Here is an 18,890-nt window from a genome sequence, read left to right on the forward strand (position 1 = left end):
TGCTCCATTCCATTAGCACAGGTGGGATTACCATCTATTAAAAACAAATCTGGTTGTACGTACTGCCACTTATGGCGACTACATTTTCTTATTAAGAAAAAAACTATCCTTCCATTTAAGTTTAAACAGTAATACTGTTTCAACTTAAATGTACTTGTACTTATAAATGTGAAAGTGTGTTTGTTTGTTACCTTATGGCGCCTTAACGGCTTAACCAGTCACTATAAAATTTGGTATACATGTACTATATAGAATGGAGAAGGATATAGACTACTTTTTACTCCGATCAGTATAATCAGGTGGTCTACCATAAAACGAAATTCGAAATTTTCCGCATCAATTTCGTATTTTTGTTCGTACCAAAATCGACCCAGTAAATGAAGCTTAACATTTCGTTCACCATAAATCCTATTCTAATAGTCCAGAGTAATGATATTTTAACATTTTTAATAATTTTAAATGACATGTATTATATAATTTTAACATCAAATTTCTGTTTCGTTCGTGCCCGAAATTTCTGAAAATATTTCATGGTAGGCCCTTTGGTCACGCATATGAAGTCGCTGGTAAAAGCTAGTATGGAATATTTACAAAATTTTCTTAAAATAGGTTAAGCATACATCGTGATACGGGATTTTAATACATTAAGATATAATATTGAAAACCAATAAATAAAAAGATAAAGTAAATTAAGTCAAATTATCGAGATAATAATACATATATATTTATTTAAACTTTATTTACCAATAAAATGTGGTACAAGGGTGGACTGAATGCTATAGGAATTCTCTACCAGTCAAATTTTAAGATATACCGTGATTTAGACAAAAATATGACTTTAACGGGAGTAGTCTCAGTGCGTTATTGTAATCACCTTTTACTCCAGCATTTGTGATCGACGAAGTTTTATTATACAATTTGAAATAGCAAATAAGCAGAACGTCTACCTGACTGACAATAGACTATGTTCATTTTTATCATTCTCTTTGATTTTATACTTCCTTTTTTTTTGTATATCTGAATATACAAAAAAAAAGAAGGGAGCTGACTCCCTCAAATAACTTAATACTTAGGCACTTTAATCTTAATCAAAACATTATTTATATTGAACATAATCAATAAGTTAATTTAACAAAAATACAATATTTTTTTAAATAAAACTATTAGATTATTAAACTATATTTTATAAACAATAACCTATTGTTTCATACTGTGTATATATCTTATGACATTTGGACTATCATAATTAATTTAACTGGGTTTTAATATACATCAAATATAAAATATATTTGCTTTATATTATAGTATAGATAGATAGATACTCTTTATTGTTTCCTTCAAAAGATTACAGTAGTAAACTTATTATAAATATAAACAATTACAAGAAATAATCACAATGAGAAAACAATGGGTGACCTTATCGCTAAAAGCGAGCTCTTCCAGGCAACCTTTGGATGGAGAGGAGTAAATATAAACAATTTGGTGGGAGGCACGAAGAACAATATTAAAATATATAAATATAGTACATATGTTTTATATATATATATATATATATATATATATATATATATATATATATATATATATATATATATATATACTAATTAGCTATTTCATAAAAAACCAACAAATTTAGACACAAGGATGCTGAAAATATATAAAATAAATAAAGGAATGTTCTTTTCATTTGTCTATTTTTTTAAAGAATAAAGCCATCTATATCCTAAGGCTACTCATATCTGTTCACCAATTTATTTAATGGCACAGGCCTATACTCTAATATGATTCACCGCTTTAAAAAGAAATTAAGATGTTTTTATATAGCTAATAATATACTAGTTAAAGTCATGTCATACTAATTTCGACAATCTGTTATTATTGATCTCTTAATATGTACCTCTCATAAGTAATCTTGTACTTTTTATTATCGAGAACAACAATCCTCATTGTTCTATTGATGTTTCGATTCTATAAAGACATACTGTAGTAATGTAACAACAATATGTTAATTCCCTTTCACGACATAACAAGTGCTGTGTATATTTTTTACATTTATTTTGTGATAGGTACTAAATGTTAAATAAAAATTACATAAATTAAGATAAAGTTATCATAGACGACAATTACAAAGCAGTAATTGCAGAAATTCGTAGTTTTTATACACAATTTGAGAGCATTATGTAAACACAAGTCTTTTTTTTTTTATACCACTGAGGTGGCAAACAAGCATACGGCCAAACTGATGATAAGCGGTTACCGTAGCTTAAGAACGCCTGCAATATTAGGACTATTACGCGCGCGTTGCTGACTCTGAAGAAACCTCTTTACCCCCTTTTTGGAGAACTCCATACTGTAGTCTCTTGAGAAAACCTCGGCAGGGAACTCATTCCATAGCCTGAGTGTTCGTGGGATAAAACATCTCTGAAACTGCATTGTACGCATGCATTTAGGCTGTAGGATGTAAGGGTAAACTCCCTGTCGATGGCGAGCCGTACGATGGTAGAAAGTGGCCGTGGACATCATATTGAACAAACGTTGTCTTATAGCAATACTAATGGCATGCTTAAAAAGTTTTATAGGCATCTCAATCGGATATAAAAATCGTTGTAAAATTGCTCCGGTTTACATCATTCAATTTTATATCCGCTTTCATGTCCATATCATCAACACGTAACCAACATTCACTGGCCAACTCCATAATTCGACAGCAAAGTTTTTGTTTATGTACGTTTAATTACAGCGAAACTATTCATAACGTCTCATATTATATCACATTCATTGAAAACGAAATTGAACAAAATTACACCGAAACGCGACTGTAGAAAGTTGAACTGAACCTTTAATGAATATCTACTTAAACCTGTTTTAGAGTTTACCTGCTTATAAACTGACTTCGTTAGCCGCTGGTCCGGTATGTGGAGATCTCTCCAAGATGTCTAATAATCTCATACAGATATAAAATGTGGAACATACATAAATAAACATGCTGCAGAGAGAGGAAACTGGCCAAAGGTTGTTAGAAATTGACAGATAAAGAATCTGCGTTTCCGGTGTTAAAAGGGTTCGCCTTTATAACTGATTGAGATGCAAATTTAATTCATATGCGATGGAATATTCCACAGTCTGTTGGATACATAACAAATTTTAAAGAAAGTGTAATAAAGTGTTTGGAATATTTCCGGAGTGGCATTAACAAACATGATATGGCTTTGATTACGCCTATTCGTTCTGTGCTCTCTAACACCTCACCTCGGGCAATTTCAATTTCTTTTCAAGTTGAAACTGATCGATGATATTTATCAGATATAACGCATCATTATATTTGACTTTGACGGTTCGGAACTTTCATTTTTTTTCTCTAGCATTCGATATTGTGATTACGAAATAAAACATAAGGATATTGAAACAATAATTTATTAAGAACATTCAATAAGTTAATGGCAATAAATTAATAATAAATAAAATAAATAAGTCTTTGTACAAAAGAGGTTAAAGTTTCGGACGTCGCCGTCCTGTTTGGTATTTTTCTATCTACTTATTGTGAGAGTAGGCGCTATAAGCTAGGCCTTGAGCTTCGTCTAGGTTTTTGTTCCAGTCTGCGCCGTAGCTGGAGTAGCCGCCGCCGCCGTGCCCGTGTCCTATATCGTGGGAAACATGTTCTACATGAACAGGGTGGTGGGATTCATGGTGGTGCGCGTGTGGGATAACTTCGTATGTGGTTTTGCTGTGGTCGTGTTTCAAGCACCAAGCAACGAAGAGAATCACGGCAAGGACTAGGGCAATCTTCGCTGTGGCGTACGCTTTCAGGGCGATGAGCTTGACGATCAAGAGTTTGCCAAGTAAAACCTTGGCTCCGAGTAGACCGATGATGGCACCTAGACCACCGCCTTTCTTCTTACCACGGCCTGGAAAATACAAAGATAGATCAGAGTCGTAATTGTACATAAAACTTGAATTTTTAATTAGTTTTTAGATATGGCAATTTTTACATTTGTCGTTACGTGCCAAGTTATCTTGTGATAGTTAAAACTTACAGGTCAAATGTACATTTCTTTGGAAATCTAAATAGAATATTATTAAATAATATATTAAAAAAATGTGTCATAATTCTTTTTCATCCTCAAAATGTTCTAACAGCGATTAAGAGAACAAAGGTAAAAGGAAAGAAAAACTATAAGTGAAATAATAGAAATGTCTCAAATGGAAATAAAGCCCCATAGCCATATTGGTAATTATGGGCTATTATTATTCTTTCATTACGGAGAGAAACTTATGTCTAGTAATGGAAAGGTAATGAACACATTCCCGTCACATTTATAATAAATCTTATAAAAATTACAACCACACAATTATTTATATCTCACCTTCTTCAAGAGACCTCTGCAGAGTCTCTTTGTCGGCCTCATTCATTTTAACCTCAACAGCGTGAGTTTCGAATAAGCTGACTACTCCATCCATAAGCCTATAGTTGACCTCGGCATCTCTGGCTGTGGGGTCGACTGGCAGAGCGTCTAATTTCTTCCCGGTCTTCTTTTCGGGGTCGCCTTTAAGGACAATGCCCTCGGCAATCGTTATGCTCCGTGACGCCCTTAGATTGTCGACGATTCGTAGTAACTTTTCCTGTGAGACAAAATTCTTTATTAATTCTTAATATTACTCCAAATGTGGAAAAAAGCGAAAACTTTTAAACTAAGCTAACGATTATTTTAAATTGCAATTATAACGGAAACTATAGTGAAATGAGCGTCCACGGGAAAGGAACTTGATTCAACACAAACACTAAACACGTTCACTGATGCACTTTCACTAAAATAATTAAATTATGAACCTTAACACATAAAAAGTAGTCTCCTTTGCAATCCTTGACAAAGCTTATGGCTATATCCATGGTGTTGTCACTGTCCTCGGATTTGGCGAAAGCCGCAAGGGCGATTACGAATACTATGGTCAATTTCATTTTTTTTTACTATTTTTTCTTTCACTGGCCGGATTTTAATTATATGACATCGAGAGACTCTGATGTCAAGCTTAGTTTGGCGAGGTGGTGAGTCTGCCATACAGTTTTATCATTTCCCCCCCACCTGCCGTCTATATTCTACGCCATACGGGGCTCTCATCTGGGTTATTACGATATTTGATTCAGATTGGACCTTAAAGTTTATGTAAATAAGTATGATTTAGTATTACGTGTTTGAAGGGTCAGCTTTAGTACCATGTGCGGTAGGTAAAAGTTATTATTAGGCATTTTGTATTAATTATATCACATATTTTATACTTATTATATATTTAGGTAATCTAAAAATAATAAATTGCGATGTAAAATAAATATAAACTTAAAAGAAAATTATGTAAACTAATATTACGTAAAATATTTACGTAATTTATTAATCTTATTTTATTTCAAGATATTATAAAGAAGCGTAAAATAAATTATATGGATTTTAAAATATCTTCCATTTTAGATCGGATTTAAAATTTAGATATCTGTTATGACATATGTAAAAAAAAGTATTACGTATTTAAAGTACAAACAGGATGTGAAAGTAAATTAATGTAAGTTAGCGTCAATACTTTTAAAATTAAATAGATTAAAATATTGGATCTTAAGGAAAAATTAATACATTTTATAGAACAGTCTCAAAAATTTTAAACATTACATTTTGTTATTAAGCGATATTTAATAACAAATGGTTTAATTGTAGGACAAATTCTCTACATACTTCTTTTTTCGAATACTATAAACTTTTTTAATTACATTTTAAAAATGTTTTAGTAATTAAATATATTATGTGGCATGAAAATAAAAAATAATTGCCTTCAGTAAGAATCCCTTTACGAAAAACGTATAAATAATATTAATAAATAAAAAAGATGATTTTGTTACTAAAACTATTTGCTTAAATTGATAAAATTCTATAAGTTTTTAAATATTTTTCAACCGAATTAAAAAAGAATGACATTCTTAATACTGTAATTTTTTTTTATGTTACTTATAATAAATAATATTGTTTATAATATTGTTTTTTACTCATAACTCTGTCAGTTCTAAAGAAATTTAGAAAATTCTTTGTTTTGTTTGAAAGGATATATTTACAGATTGGTCCTATAGAAATTTCATCAAAATCGGTTTAGTAGTGGTATTTTTTTTCTGTGTGACATAATCGTTAATTATATTTCGCTAAATTACAACTGAATATAAAATTTTTAAGCGAGACAGAGATGTTTTAAAAATTTCCATTTGAATTACAAACAAAAATTTGGATACAAACATTTTTATTATTATTCCTGTCTATTATATATATGTACATGTATGCATAAAAGTAACATTTTTACATTATTTTTATATTCTTGTGTAATAAATATAATAGTAATTCTAAGACTTGCCATTAGAGGGCGCCACCTTCACACAAATAATTTTAAACTAGAGATCCTTATTTCACAAGACAGAATAGAATATAGGTTAATTGATAAAAAAAAGGTATTTTCAATAAATCTTAATTTTAACACAGTTGAAAAAAAATCTTAAACATTGTTGTGGTTATGTGCCTGTTAATTTTCTTTCTATTTCGAGAGTTAAAAACCTAACCGTTATACAAGTTAGGTAATTGACCTATATAAGGATTTATCCAATAAAATAAAAAATAATAACAAAATAGTAAATATTAATAATCAATCAGTTATAACTGATGGTACCTCACTGCTGGGCAAATTCTTCCCTCAACTGCTTCTATCTTACACAATTGCTAGCCTAGCTATATAATAATGAAATAATAGAAAAAAAAAACTAGAAATACTTGTTTACCTCACAACACTAACGAAGATTTGCTCTATTGTCTGTATAGAAGAACTGTCAAGAAATTAGATTAATAAATTATTTGAAAAAGCTTGTTATTATTTTAGTATAAATAATAAAAAAAAATAATAAAGTAAGAATATAATGTGTTACCACTTTTCAGCAACAGAATTTCTTAAGAAGTAACTAAAGCATAAACTACAATTGTACGAGTATTAAATAAAATTTAAAATAAATTATAACATGAAGTTAAAGTAAGAAGTTGGAATAATATTCTCCTCCCTATCAATCGATTACGATTGATAGGGAGGAGAATATGTTCAATTATTATTATTGATTAATTGTCAATCGATTTATTTTATTGATTTGTTCGTTACAACAAATTACAATTATTTAGGTATTTAATATATTAATTTAAATGATCTGGTACTGTTTTGTAGTTTATTTTCATACAAATCCATAATTTATATAATTAAACTATTTCGAAAGCATCAGTTAAGTTTCTTGTAATTTTTTTAGCTGAAATTGCATTCCGAATGGGTTGTAGTTAATTTATAAAAGACTATTTAAAAATGCTTAAATTTAAAATTTAAACATTATTAAACAAAAAAGATATTTTATTCTGTTTTCTTTTTTGTAAAGAAGCAATATGTGTTAATTAGAAAATTGTTTTAACGAAGGAAAATTTTGTACAAAATTCATCTATATGGATGCCTCAGTCCTGTTCGTGTTCTTGATACCAAGCATCTGTACTTGAATAGCTGTAATAGGAAGTGAGATATGACAGTGAAATTGTTGAATTCAGTACAGAGAAACAACATCTTAGTCATGAGAAATAGTAATTAGTTAGGGATATCATGGATTTAGAAATTCTGTTAATATATATAGGTATCGGATAACACTTTCCATCAAATGAGCCGTTCACTTATTTGTCATTCCGAGTTCTATATTAAAAAAAAAAGCATAATGCTTAAAATACAAACGAAATTTGATAATAAACACACTAACCTTAACAGAGAGCGCTGTCTCAAAAACTAGTCTTGAATGTTGAACTAATGACCTTTTTCTGAGAATTTAACCTACGTAACTTCATAAATAATTAATCTACGTAACTTTGTAAATGTTTTAACTTTATTAGGGTTTCATAAATAAATAAAAAAACATAGTTACGGACTGTTAATAGATTAAAAAAATCAAAGAGAGCCAATGAGAACAGTAACGTAGTAACTATCTATGTAATGATTATAAACACCGTTAACACCTGCTTTTTATCACGTTATATATATATATATATATATATATATATATATATATATATATATATATATATATATATATATATATATATATATATATAGTTAATAACTATTACCTTTAAATTAGGCTAATACTTACACCAATAAAAAATACACTACCGCGTATTTGTTGAAAATTATTCTAACAGTTGTATTGTAGTTACAGTATTTAATTTAATAATTAAGATCGCATTCAGGTACATACCTTAGGATTACTATATAATTTAGGATATTGTGTACTACTCTGTGTATTCTGGACTGTAATGTGCTATTTATAATGATGGTGATGATTTACATCAATCGAAATTACAAGTAATAGATTTCTTTAACAATAATAAATTAAAGAACTTAAACGGTATTAAAAATAGTGATATTGTTGAACTTTTGTACATTTTTTATATTGATTATATTTTTAAAATTAATATTATCTGGTAGAGGGAGACTTTGTACGAAAGTCGTTTGCTTGGGTACCTCTGTCCCATTGGTGTGTCTACCGTGAAGCAGTTATGTTTGCATAGCTGTGTTCCGGTTTGAAGGGTGGGATATGGCAGTGAATTTACAGGGTACAGAGGTATAACACCTGAGTCCTCAGGAATGGCAACGCACGGGAGGTATCATGGGCGAAACAGTATACTCTGTTATGTCAACAGTACTGCTTATGTCTATAGCTGACGGTTACCACTTTACATTAGTTGGGCCGTCAGCTTGTTTGCCATTCTAAGTTGCATAAAAAAATATCAAATATATTACAAAGAATCTCACATTAAATCTAAGAAATAAATCAATTAATAATGAAATATTTATTCTCCAATATTTCTAATATGTATATTATAATTGGACAGTAATTGAACAACTATTACAGGATAATAACTATTTAATTAAAAAAAATCAACCATTACCGAAGTATCGGATAACCAACAAACCGTTTTTTTTTTCTATATACGTAGTGTACATGAGCAAAAAGTTTGAATCGAAAGCCTTCTCCTTTTTTGAAGACAGCCGGTAAAACTACTTCGACCACTTTTAAAATTCTTTCACTTACATAAGTTACATAACTGTCTTACGATAATTCTATTTACTCGTGTATACGAGTATTATACTGAGTTACAACAAATTGAATATTTCTATTAAGTATATAATTTATTTATTTATTAAACTTTTATACACCTATAAAGTGTAAATGGCGGATTTAGTATCATATGGCGTTACCTACCAGTCAACCGTAGACAGAAATAATAGAAAATGTACATAATTAATATTGCAACGTAATAGAATAGTAATTCCAAAATAACATAAATTATGTGTGTTCATATTACCTACATTACATATATACCATACTTTCCCTACAGACAGAAAATCGAAAGAGGGACACTGCAGTTGTGAAAAGGACTTTGGTCAGAAAATGCAGTGGCTCCGGAGGCCGTGGTTATATACTCATGTGCTTTTATTTTAGAATATTTGGCCACAACAGAATATCAGTGTTTTGCTCTTTTTAGGGCAAAGCAAAAAGCTGAGTTGTGGCCATTTTGTATTACTGTGGCACACGCATGAAGAAAAAAAACATTTTATTAATTTTATGCATTCTGATTTTGTTTTTGGTTTCTTTTTTTTAATCTTTTGTACATGTATCTTTTTGATCTTTTTTCACTTTGCTTTTGTAACTTTTGCTGTTTGTGTGCTATAAGTGATGCAAATAAATTATCTATCTATCTATCTATTTGTAATTAAATATTGGCTATAATTCATTTTTATGTCATAGTATGTTATATATAATATATATTTCGATTTCGCACGGTATACTGATGTAGGAAATGAGACCAAATCTTTCCTGTAAAATACGACCATGTAATAAAATAAAATAACTATTCATGTGTCTCATTTACTTGCTTATTTTTTTGTATGGAAGATTTCTAGCCCAATTTTTTTACTTTTTATACTTTAATCATTATTTTTTTTTTTTTTTTTTTTTTTATGCAACTTAGAATGACAAACAAGCTGACGGCCCACCTGATGGAAAGTGGTAACCGTCGCCTATAGACATGAGCAGTACCATGGACATAGCAGACTATACTGTTTCACCCATGATACCCCCCATGCGTTGCCATTCCTGAGGACTCAGGTGTTATTCCTCTGTACCCTGTAAATTCACGCCATATCCCACCCTTCAAACCGAAACACAGTCATGCAAACACAACTGCTTCACGGTTGAAACACGAATGGTACTCTCCGAGATAAAAGTAATCAATGTCCTTGCCTATTCCAAATAGCACGTGTACTTCGAATTTCATAACATTAGTCGAGTCATTAAAACACCATGAGGTAAAAATCGAACTCACTTTTATATTAGTTAATATATTTTTTAATTCTTTATTGATCACATTACAAAAAAAAAAAAAATATTTGGTACAAAAGGCGAACTTAATACTATATAGCATTCTCTCCCAGTTAACGTTTGGAAAAACAAACACAAATATGTGGCGAAAAGAATTGAGAATTTTTGTAGATAAATAGTTATAGACATATCTATATTGATTCATAAATTATATAATTTTTTTATACAACTTAGAATGGCAAACAAGCTGACGGCCCACCTGATGGAAAGTGGTAACCATCGCATAACAGAGTATACTGTTTCGCCCATGATACCCCCCATGCGTTACCATTCCTGAGGAGTCAGATGTTATTCCTCTGTACTCTGTAAATTCACGCCATATCCCACCCTTCAAACCGAAACACAGCCATGCAAACAACTGCTTCACGGTAGAAACACGAATGGGACAGAGGTACCCAAGCAATCGACTTTTGTACAAAGTCTCTCTCTGGTAGATGGTATAATATATACAACGGAGTATTACTACACACTATGATCATATAATAAATATACTTACATATACAAATATATATCATACAAACTTACATTCAAATATAAAATACATACTCTTATATTACAATATATTATAATAACTATAAACTAACGAGAGCGATCAAAGATGACAATGATGATGATGAACTGCTTTCACAGCTTCTTCATAAAAGATTCGTAGACTTTTTTAAAAGTTATTTATAAGTAAAGATTATAAATTAATTGTCATAATATAGCGAGATGGTATACATTCTTTATTGCTTTAATTCATTTTAATAATTTAAAACATACTTCATTATAATAATATATAATTATTAACATGTGGGTATTTTGAAAGAAGAACTACATAAAGTGTTATTAATGATATTACTAATATATATTAATTATGTAGAACACATCGGTCACTTTTCGCTTGCGGCACACCCATTGCTTAATTTTTACATCTATATTACTAAGAATAGACGACTACGCCTACACCGAATGCCAAAATCATCAAAGTGATTCTGATGATTATCATCATGCTATGGAGAAAAATATTATAGAAAGTTACCGTTTAGTGGCTAGTCCATAGCTAGCTAAAAGCCTCATCTTAATTTCAATCATTTAATTACCAAATAATTCAATAATATAAAAACTATTCGAACATTACAAACTGAAGTTCTATCCCAACCATATGGATCAGCGGCGGTTTTCCACCGTGCATTTTTCATGAACAACCGCGCTTTGGAAACAACTTCCAACGGCAGTATTTCTGAACCGACACGACATTGTAGGTTTCAAGAAAAAAACATATTACTTTTTAGAAGGCAGTATACCTGCAGTTCCTTTGACGTTCTAGGATTCTAAGATCTGTGATAGTTATTTACTATTAGGTGAGCTGTATGCTCGTTTGCCCGTTGTGTTATAAAACAAAAAAATCAGAGTAAATCTTTGTACAAAAATGATTTGCTTGAGCACCTCTCATATTTTTGTCGCGAAGCAGCTGTACTTACATAAGTCTCAGTAATGGCAATGCATGAGGGGTTTCTCGAAGATCACGCTATATTCTGTAATATCATTGTATCGTATTGTTCATGTCTGTAGTAATCGGTTACCACTTTCTAATAGGCATGGATAATGTCGATTCTACACCGATATCTATATATTGGGTCGATCTGGAAGTTAATGGCAGAAATAAAATTAAATCGCCCATACCGGTCGAATAATCTAAATTTCTTTTTATACAACTTAGAATGGCAAACAAGCTGACGGCCCACCTGATGGAAAGTGGTAACCGTCGCCTATAGACATGAGCTATGACTATGTACCATGGACATAACAGAGTATACTGTTTCGCCCATGATACCCACCATGCGTTGCCATTCCTGAGGACTCAGATGTTATTCCTCTGTACCCAGTAAATTCACGCCATATCCCACCTTTCAAACTGAAACACAGCCATGCAAACACAACTGCTTCACAGTTGAAACACGAATGGGACAGAGGTACCCAAGCAATCGACTTTTGTACAAAGTCTCCATCTGGTACATTAATGTCGACCAGATTCTTCGTTACTATATTCAATATTGGATAACAAATATTTACTATTTTCGTTATTGAGTCAGTATATATATATATATATATATTGTAACTGAAATACATAGATATTGCTCTATATTACTCGCCCTTACTTTCTATATGCCATTGACATAACAGAGTATACTCTTGATTTTAAACTTTCGTTTGTTAACACATATTTTAAATACAGTATCGGGTCTTAACGCAAAGAAAATTGCATGTAAATAGTACGTGATATACAGACGTGGTGAGATCCATATCAATACGGCATTAAAAATTAGGTATGTAAAATAGAGTTAAAATTAAGTATACAATGTCTCCCCTGATACTCTTCATGCGTTGATATTGAGAAGATGTGATTGTATTAATATAGGAGATCAACATGTTTTTTGACACATTTTTATGTCACTATGTGATATCACTCTTCAAATGGAAACATAACAATGCAAGGACAGATTATTAAATAATTATAAAAATTTTTTTATTTATTTATTTATACAAAAAAGTTTATTTATTTATACAAAAAGTTTTGCCCTATTTTCCCAGCATAGAACAGTCCACACCTTCCTTTCGTGTGGGTGTCGTAAGAGCCAACTAAGGGAACTTAATGATCGGGGAATGGACAGCAGTCTCTCTTAAAACATCTCCAAAGCCTAACTGCGGTTGCTAATCCGCCTGCCAAGCGTGGCAACTACTGGTAAAACTCCCCAAGGGCTTATGTTCAGCAGTGGACAGTTAAAGGCTGATAGGATGATGGCGACGATGATAAAAAAAGATACATATTAATAAGGAAAAAAGATTGGCAAAAGTTGAAATACATACTAGGTGTATAAGATGGTTCTTTTTTTAATAAACATACGGCAATGATAATGATACGGTAAAAGTAAAAATATAGTTATTATGCTAAAATAATATATTAAATCTCAAGATATATGTAACAAAATCTAATCATGTATGTAATAAGATTTTTTCTTTCCATTTTATAAAGGAGAGAATTAATTTTATGTAAATTTCATTTGTATGCAACGGATAATCTTAGAAACTAATCAACCGATTTTAAAATAACCTTCTTCTATAGAAACCTATATTATTAGTAAGTACTATAGGCTATAATTATTAAAAAAAAAGAGTAAAACAATAATTACATCAATGCAAGTCAAAGCATCACATATTTGCCTAATAACATTAACATAAAACGTTAATTTACCTTTCTCTGCCCGTGCGAAGCCAGGGCAAGTCGCTAGTAATTCATAAATACAAAATTGTCTGCTGCCATAACGTATTTCCGACTTGCCATTATTATGGCGTGGTATTCAAAAACTATAAAAGCGTAAAAGAGACAGAAAGTGTAGTGCGTCAGAATGAGATGTTTGTAACATAATCGATCGATATCGAAAGTTAGCCATAAATGATCGTGGACCGTTAAAAACTATTTACATCTCACGATCGACTTTCGATTAGCTTATTAAATCCGAATCCTTACTATTTATTTATTATTACAGTTGCATTTTATTTATAACACAGAGGTTGCGGTTCACCTAATGGATATTGCTTGCCGCCGCCCATGATCACCCGCAACACCAGAGTAAGAGTAAGTGAAAGAGAGAGTAAGTAAGAGAGACAGAAAGTGAAGTGTATCAGACTGAGATGTTTGTAACATAATCGATCGATATCGAAAGTTAGCCATAAATGATCGTGGACCGTTAAAAACTATTTACATCTCACGATCGACTTTCGATTAGCTTATTAAATCCGAATCCTTACTATTTATTTATTATTACAGTTGCATTTTATTTATAACACAGAGGTTGCGGTTCACCTAATGGATATTGCTTGCCGCCGCCCATGATCACCCGCAACACCAGAGTAAGAGTAAGTGAAAGAGAGAGTAAGTAAGAGAGACAGAAAGTGAAGTGTATCAGACTGAGATGTTTGTAACATAATCGATCGATATGGAAAGTTAGCCATAAATGATAGTGGACGATCGACTTTCGATTCTAGTAGATACGAATTTTATTTATTTATTATTACAGTTGTTTTTTTTTGTAACACAGGTGGCAAACTAGCATGCGGCTCACCTGATGGTAAGTGAGTACTCCGCCTATAAGCATCCGCAACACCGGAGGCATTCTTAGCGGCTTTTTATATATCAGCAAGCTGAAGTGACAATGGGCTGGTCACATAGCTCGCACAACCGACAACCGATGGGGAGAAAGGTTCTTCAGTGGCGACCCATCATACAAACATCGTCCAGTTACAATTCTATTAGTTAGATACCTATAAGTTTTTAATTATTATTTAATCTGTGCCTAGAAGTTAAGAAATAATCACATAAAGATCCGACTTCGATTGTAGCAAAATCAGTTTAATAACTAAACGACTGAACCGATTTGGATATAACTTTTCTGGAACCAGTCTGAAAGCATATTCTATCAAATAAAGAAAAAAATCTAAATCGATTATGAGGTAATAAACATGAAAACAATACAATCAGAACCTCTATCTTTATGAAGTCGATTCAAAATCAAATGTATTGAGATTATACATTTTGAAAATTCTTTCAAAACGTAACGACGCTTAAAGAAATGATAATACTTCTATTTTCGTGAATTGTATATCTTTAATTATATACATATATATTATAACATAATATATTTAATTAATACAGAATCCAGCAATTCATTAACATCAAACACCTTTCTATTTACATTTTTACTATTTTAAACACACTAACACTTTCTTTGGGCCAAAATTATGCATCAAGATTGTTCCACCTCGGTGCATACTACAGTTCCAAACTACCGCGACGAAAGATACGAAGATTAAAGACCTTTGTAGGTGAAACGATTAACTAAATACAAAATGACGCAATATGGTTCTTCAACAAGGGCGTATTATGGTTTCTTAAGGGTTTTTTTTTTATTGGATGAAAATGGAGTATCAGCAGCGTATCCTATTAGCGCAGGCGGGGTTACCTAGTGAAGGGTGATCGATGAGAATGAAAACAGGCCAGTTAGCTCCTCATGATGAATTCATCAGGAATTAATCATGATAGTTTCCAGGGGGAACCGCGAGGAGGTCAAACTGGTTGGATATATTGCTAGCAATGGGATTCTTAGTCTCCATTACTAACAATCCCTTTTCCCCCCGGTTTCTTAAGAGTTTGGTAACGCATGGGTGACATCCCTGGTGTTACAGGCATCTAAAGGCTACGGTAATCCCGTTTAGCATCAGAGTGGCCATATGTTTGTTTGCCAACATAGAAGTATAAAAAAATATGAGACAACTTTTTCTTTAGTAAATAAACGGCTACACAATCAATTCAATAGCCTGGTCCTCAAGCTAGGGTACCCTATGTTATGAGGAACCAGGCAGTAAACTTCTGGGAGTACAGCCCAGTAAACCCAGACTGGAGCCAATTCAGTCAAGTTTGTTTCCTAAGTTGACCCGACCGGGAACCGAACCGGTACCTCATTTATGCAAAGCAACGTGCCCATCACTACACCAAAATTTTTAATAAAATCAACTTAAAACTTAATTAATAATAATTGTTATTACATATATATATATATATATATATATATATATATATATATATATATATATATATATATATATATATATATATATATATATATATATATATATATATAACTCTACAAAGGGCATAAGAAAATTAAAAAATATATTAGAAACATTTTTGTGCCGTGTAGTCGTGGCATAGAATAGACCAAAACTTTCTCTGTCGCAGATGTTGTAAAAGAATATTAAAGGAAATTAACGATCGAGGGATGGGCAGCAACGTGTCATTTCAAACATCACCAAAAGCCTAACTGTGATTGCCAAACCGCCTGCCAAGCAAGCATACTACTGGCAATACTCCCCAATAGGGGGAGGCCTATGTTTAGCAGTGGACAGTTAACGTTGGATATGACGATGATACAATTATGATAGACATTTTTGTAATATTTTTTATTATATACATCTTTTTTGTATAACTTGAGAATTGTAAACATGCTGACGGTCCAATTGATGGTAAGCGGTAATCGTCGCTTATAAACATGAACAGTAGGTACCTTGAACAACTAATGTAACGTCCATGACACCCTTCACATTATTCCTGAGGACTAAGATGTTACGCATCCGTACCTTGTAATTTTTTTTATACAACTTAGAATGGCAAACAAGCTAACGGCCCACTTGATGGAAAGTCGTAACCATCACCTATAGACATGAGCAATACCGTAGACATAACAGAGTATACTGTTTCGCCCACGATACCCCTCGTGTGTTGCCATTCCTGAGGACTCAGATGTTATTCCTCTGTACCCTGTAAATTCACGCCATATTCCACCCTTCAAACCGAAACACAGCCATACAAACACAACTGCTTTACGTTTGAAACACAAATGAGACAGAGGTACCCAAGCAAACGACTTTTATACAAAGCCTTCCTCTGGTAATTTCACTGCCATATCCCACACTTCAAACCGAAACATAGCCATGCCAATACAGCTGCTTCATGACAGAAAATGAATGTGATTAGAGTACCCCAATAGATAAACTTTGTGCAAAGACTTTCTTTACCAGAGGAAGAGTTTGCACAAAATTTATTTTAAATTTCTTGTAAATTTGATTAATATCAGTTCTTGTAATTTTCCAGTGAAGTTTTATTTTCTATATCATGTATTTTCAAACCTTCTTTCTTGGTAACATCTGAATTTAAAAGTTCAAGTTTATAAAGTCTGTAGTTTTTGCTATATTAATAGACCAATCATACAATTTCTCTTTATACGCCTAGATCAGAATGAAAGGCCGCGGCTTCTCTAATGCAAAATTATTTATCTTTCATTACAGTAGAAATTTCCAATTTCTCAGTGTTAGTGGAGGCAGAGATACTAACTATGCATTTAATATATCAGCCAATTGGCTAATTCTTCTTTTATACACATCAGTAGATTTAAAGTGACAGTAGCAGAAGTAAAATTTCATCTTTTTTAAATATCCGAGTAATTTTATCCGACTTCAAAAAATGAAGGAGTTTTTCAACCCGATTGTATGTTTTATGTTTGTTACCTAAGAACTCTGCAATAATAAAGTAATTAGTTTTTATTTAAATGGATTTACTTTCCGATCAGTCTAATAGAAATATCATCAAAATTGTTTCAAAAGTTTGGTTTTGAAAACAAAGAAACTGGTTTTCCCCCAATTAAAGTCATCTTTTATGGATCAAAAATTGTTTTTTGTCAATTCACATATATTGTACATAGGAAAAAACATTTAGACTAATACAAACGGACATACTCATGAATATAGATAGATGTTTACATTGGTGTGGTACGAACCTGTGATTAAATCATAAATCATTTACAAAGCAGCGTGCAAAACCGGTACACTTCTAAAGTCATCGTATTGAGTTAGTGTTAATTAGTTTATTTTAAACTTTTGCCTTGTATTTTATTGATGACGTTTCGACGTCCACTACGATACCACGTTATAGTACACGTCCACGTATATATTATAAGTACTATTTACCATCATAACCTTTAAGGAAAGAGCATATTCCTTTTGTTAAAAGGCCGGCAGCACACCTGCAATGCCTTTGGTGTTGTGGGTGATCATGGGCAGCGGTAGTCGCTTACCATCAGGTAAGCCGCATGCCCGTTTGCCCCCTGTGTTGTAATATATATATATATATATATATATATATATATATATATATATATATATATATATATATATATATATATATATATATATATATATATATATATATATATATATATATATATATATATATAGTTATAGTAAGTAGTTTAATAAATTATATGTATTTGATATTTTTGTGCATTACAGGTTTTAATATTTTATGCACGAAAAATTATTAATTCATTCTTGCGCCACCTGCCCATTTCTATCTGTTCTCCTTTAACTAAAGCGTGTATTTACAGTGTACAGATGAATAACACCTGAGTCCTCAGGAATGGCAACGCATGGGGAGTATCATGGGCGAAACAGTATACTCTGTTATGTCCATGGTACTGCTCATGTCTATAGGCGACGGTTACCACTTTCCATCAGGTGGGCCGTCAGCTTGTTTGCCATTCTAAGTTGTATAAAAAAAAGAAGGTTGTCTGTAAGAGATTGCCCTAGCGATAAGACCGCCTTTTATACCTTTATGTGTATATTTCAATCTGTATTTATGTTACTGTATTTCACTTGAATTATTCACTTGTTATTGTATATTTTTATTTATGGTGCAATAAAGAGTTAAATAAATAAATAAATAACTTTAAATCCTTTAATGTATATAAAATAGTGCTAATTATTTCAATATCACCATCATTGACTAACCACTAACCATTTTTGATTGGAAGCCTCT

General features: G+C 31.6%; 1 protein-coding gene across 1 annotated transcript; it reads right to left on the bottom strand.

Moving 5' to 3' along the window:
* Positions 1–3,400: 3,400 nt before the first annotated feature.
* On the bottom strand, positions 3,401–5,051 carry LOC113514373 (uncharacterized). Its single transcript, XM_026898450.3, has 3 exons — positions 4,829–5,051; positions 4,365–4,620; positions 3,401–3,905 (listed from the first exon to the last, which is right to left on the bottom strand). The coding sequence occupies exons 1-3, from the start codon at positions 4,955–4,957 to the stop codon at positions 3,532–3,534; spliced, it is 759 nt and encodes a 252-aa protein (XP_026754251.1). The 5' UTR covers positions 4,958–5,051; the 3' UTR covers positions 3,401–3,531.
* Positions 5,052–18,890: the final 13,839 nt, after the last annotated feature.

This window comes from Galleria mellonella, unplaced genomic scaffold, assembly GCF_026898425.1.
Source record: "Galleria mellonella isolate WM207_F2 unplaced genomic scaffold, CSIRO_AGI_GalMel_v1 utg35, whole genome shotgun sequence".
NCBI classification, from domain to species: domain Eukaryota; kingdom Metazoa; phylum Arthropoda; class Insecta; order Lepidoptera; family Pyralidae; genus Galleria; species Galleria mellonella.

What these genes read in the sequence shown, in the direction of transcription:
- LOC113514373 (XM_026898450.3), bottom strand. Translation starts at nt 4,957, where the DNA reads ATGAAATTGACCATAGTATTCGTAATCGCCCTTGCGGCTTTCGCCAAA. An exon ending in ACTACTTTTTATGTGTTAAG is followed by an intron (nt 4,621 to 4,828) that starts GTTCATAATTTA and finishes TTTGTCTCACAG; the next exon opens with GAAAAGTTACTACGAATCGT. An exon ending in GCAGAGGTCTCTTGAAGAAG is followed by an intron (nt 3,906 to 4,364) that starts GTGAGATATAAA and finishes TGTATTTTCCAG; the next exon opens with GCCGTGGTAAGAAGAAAGGC.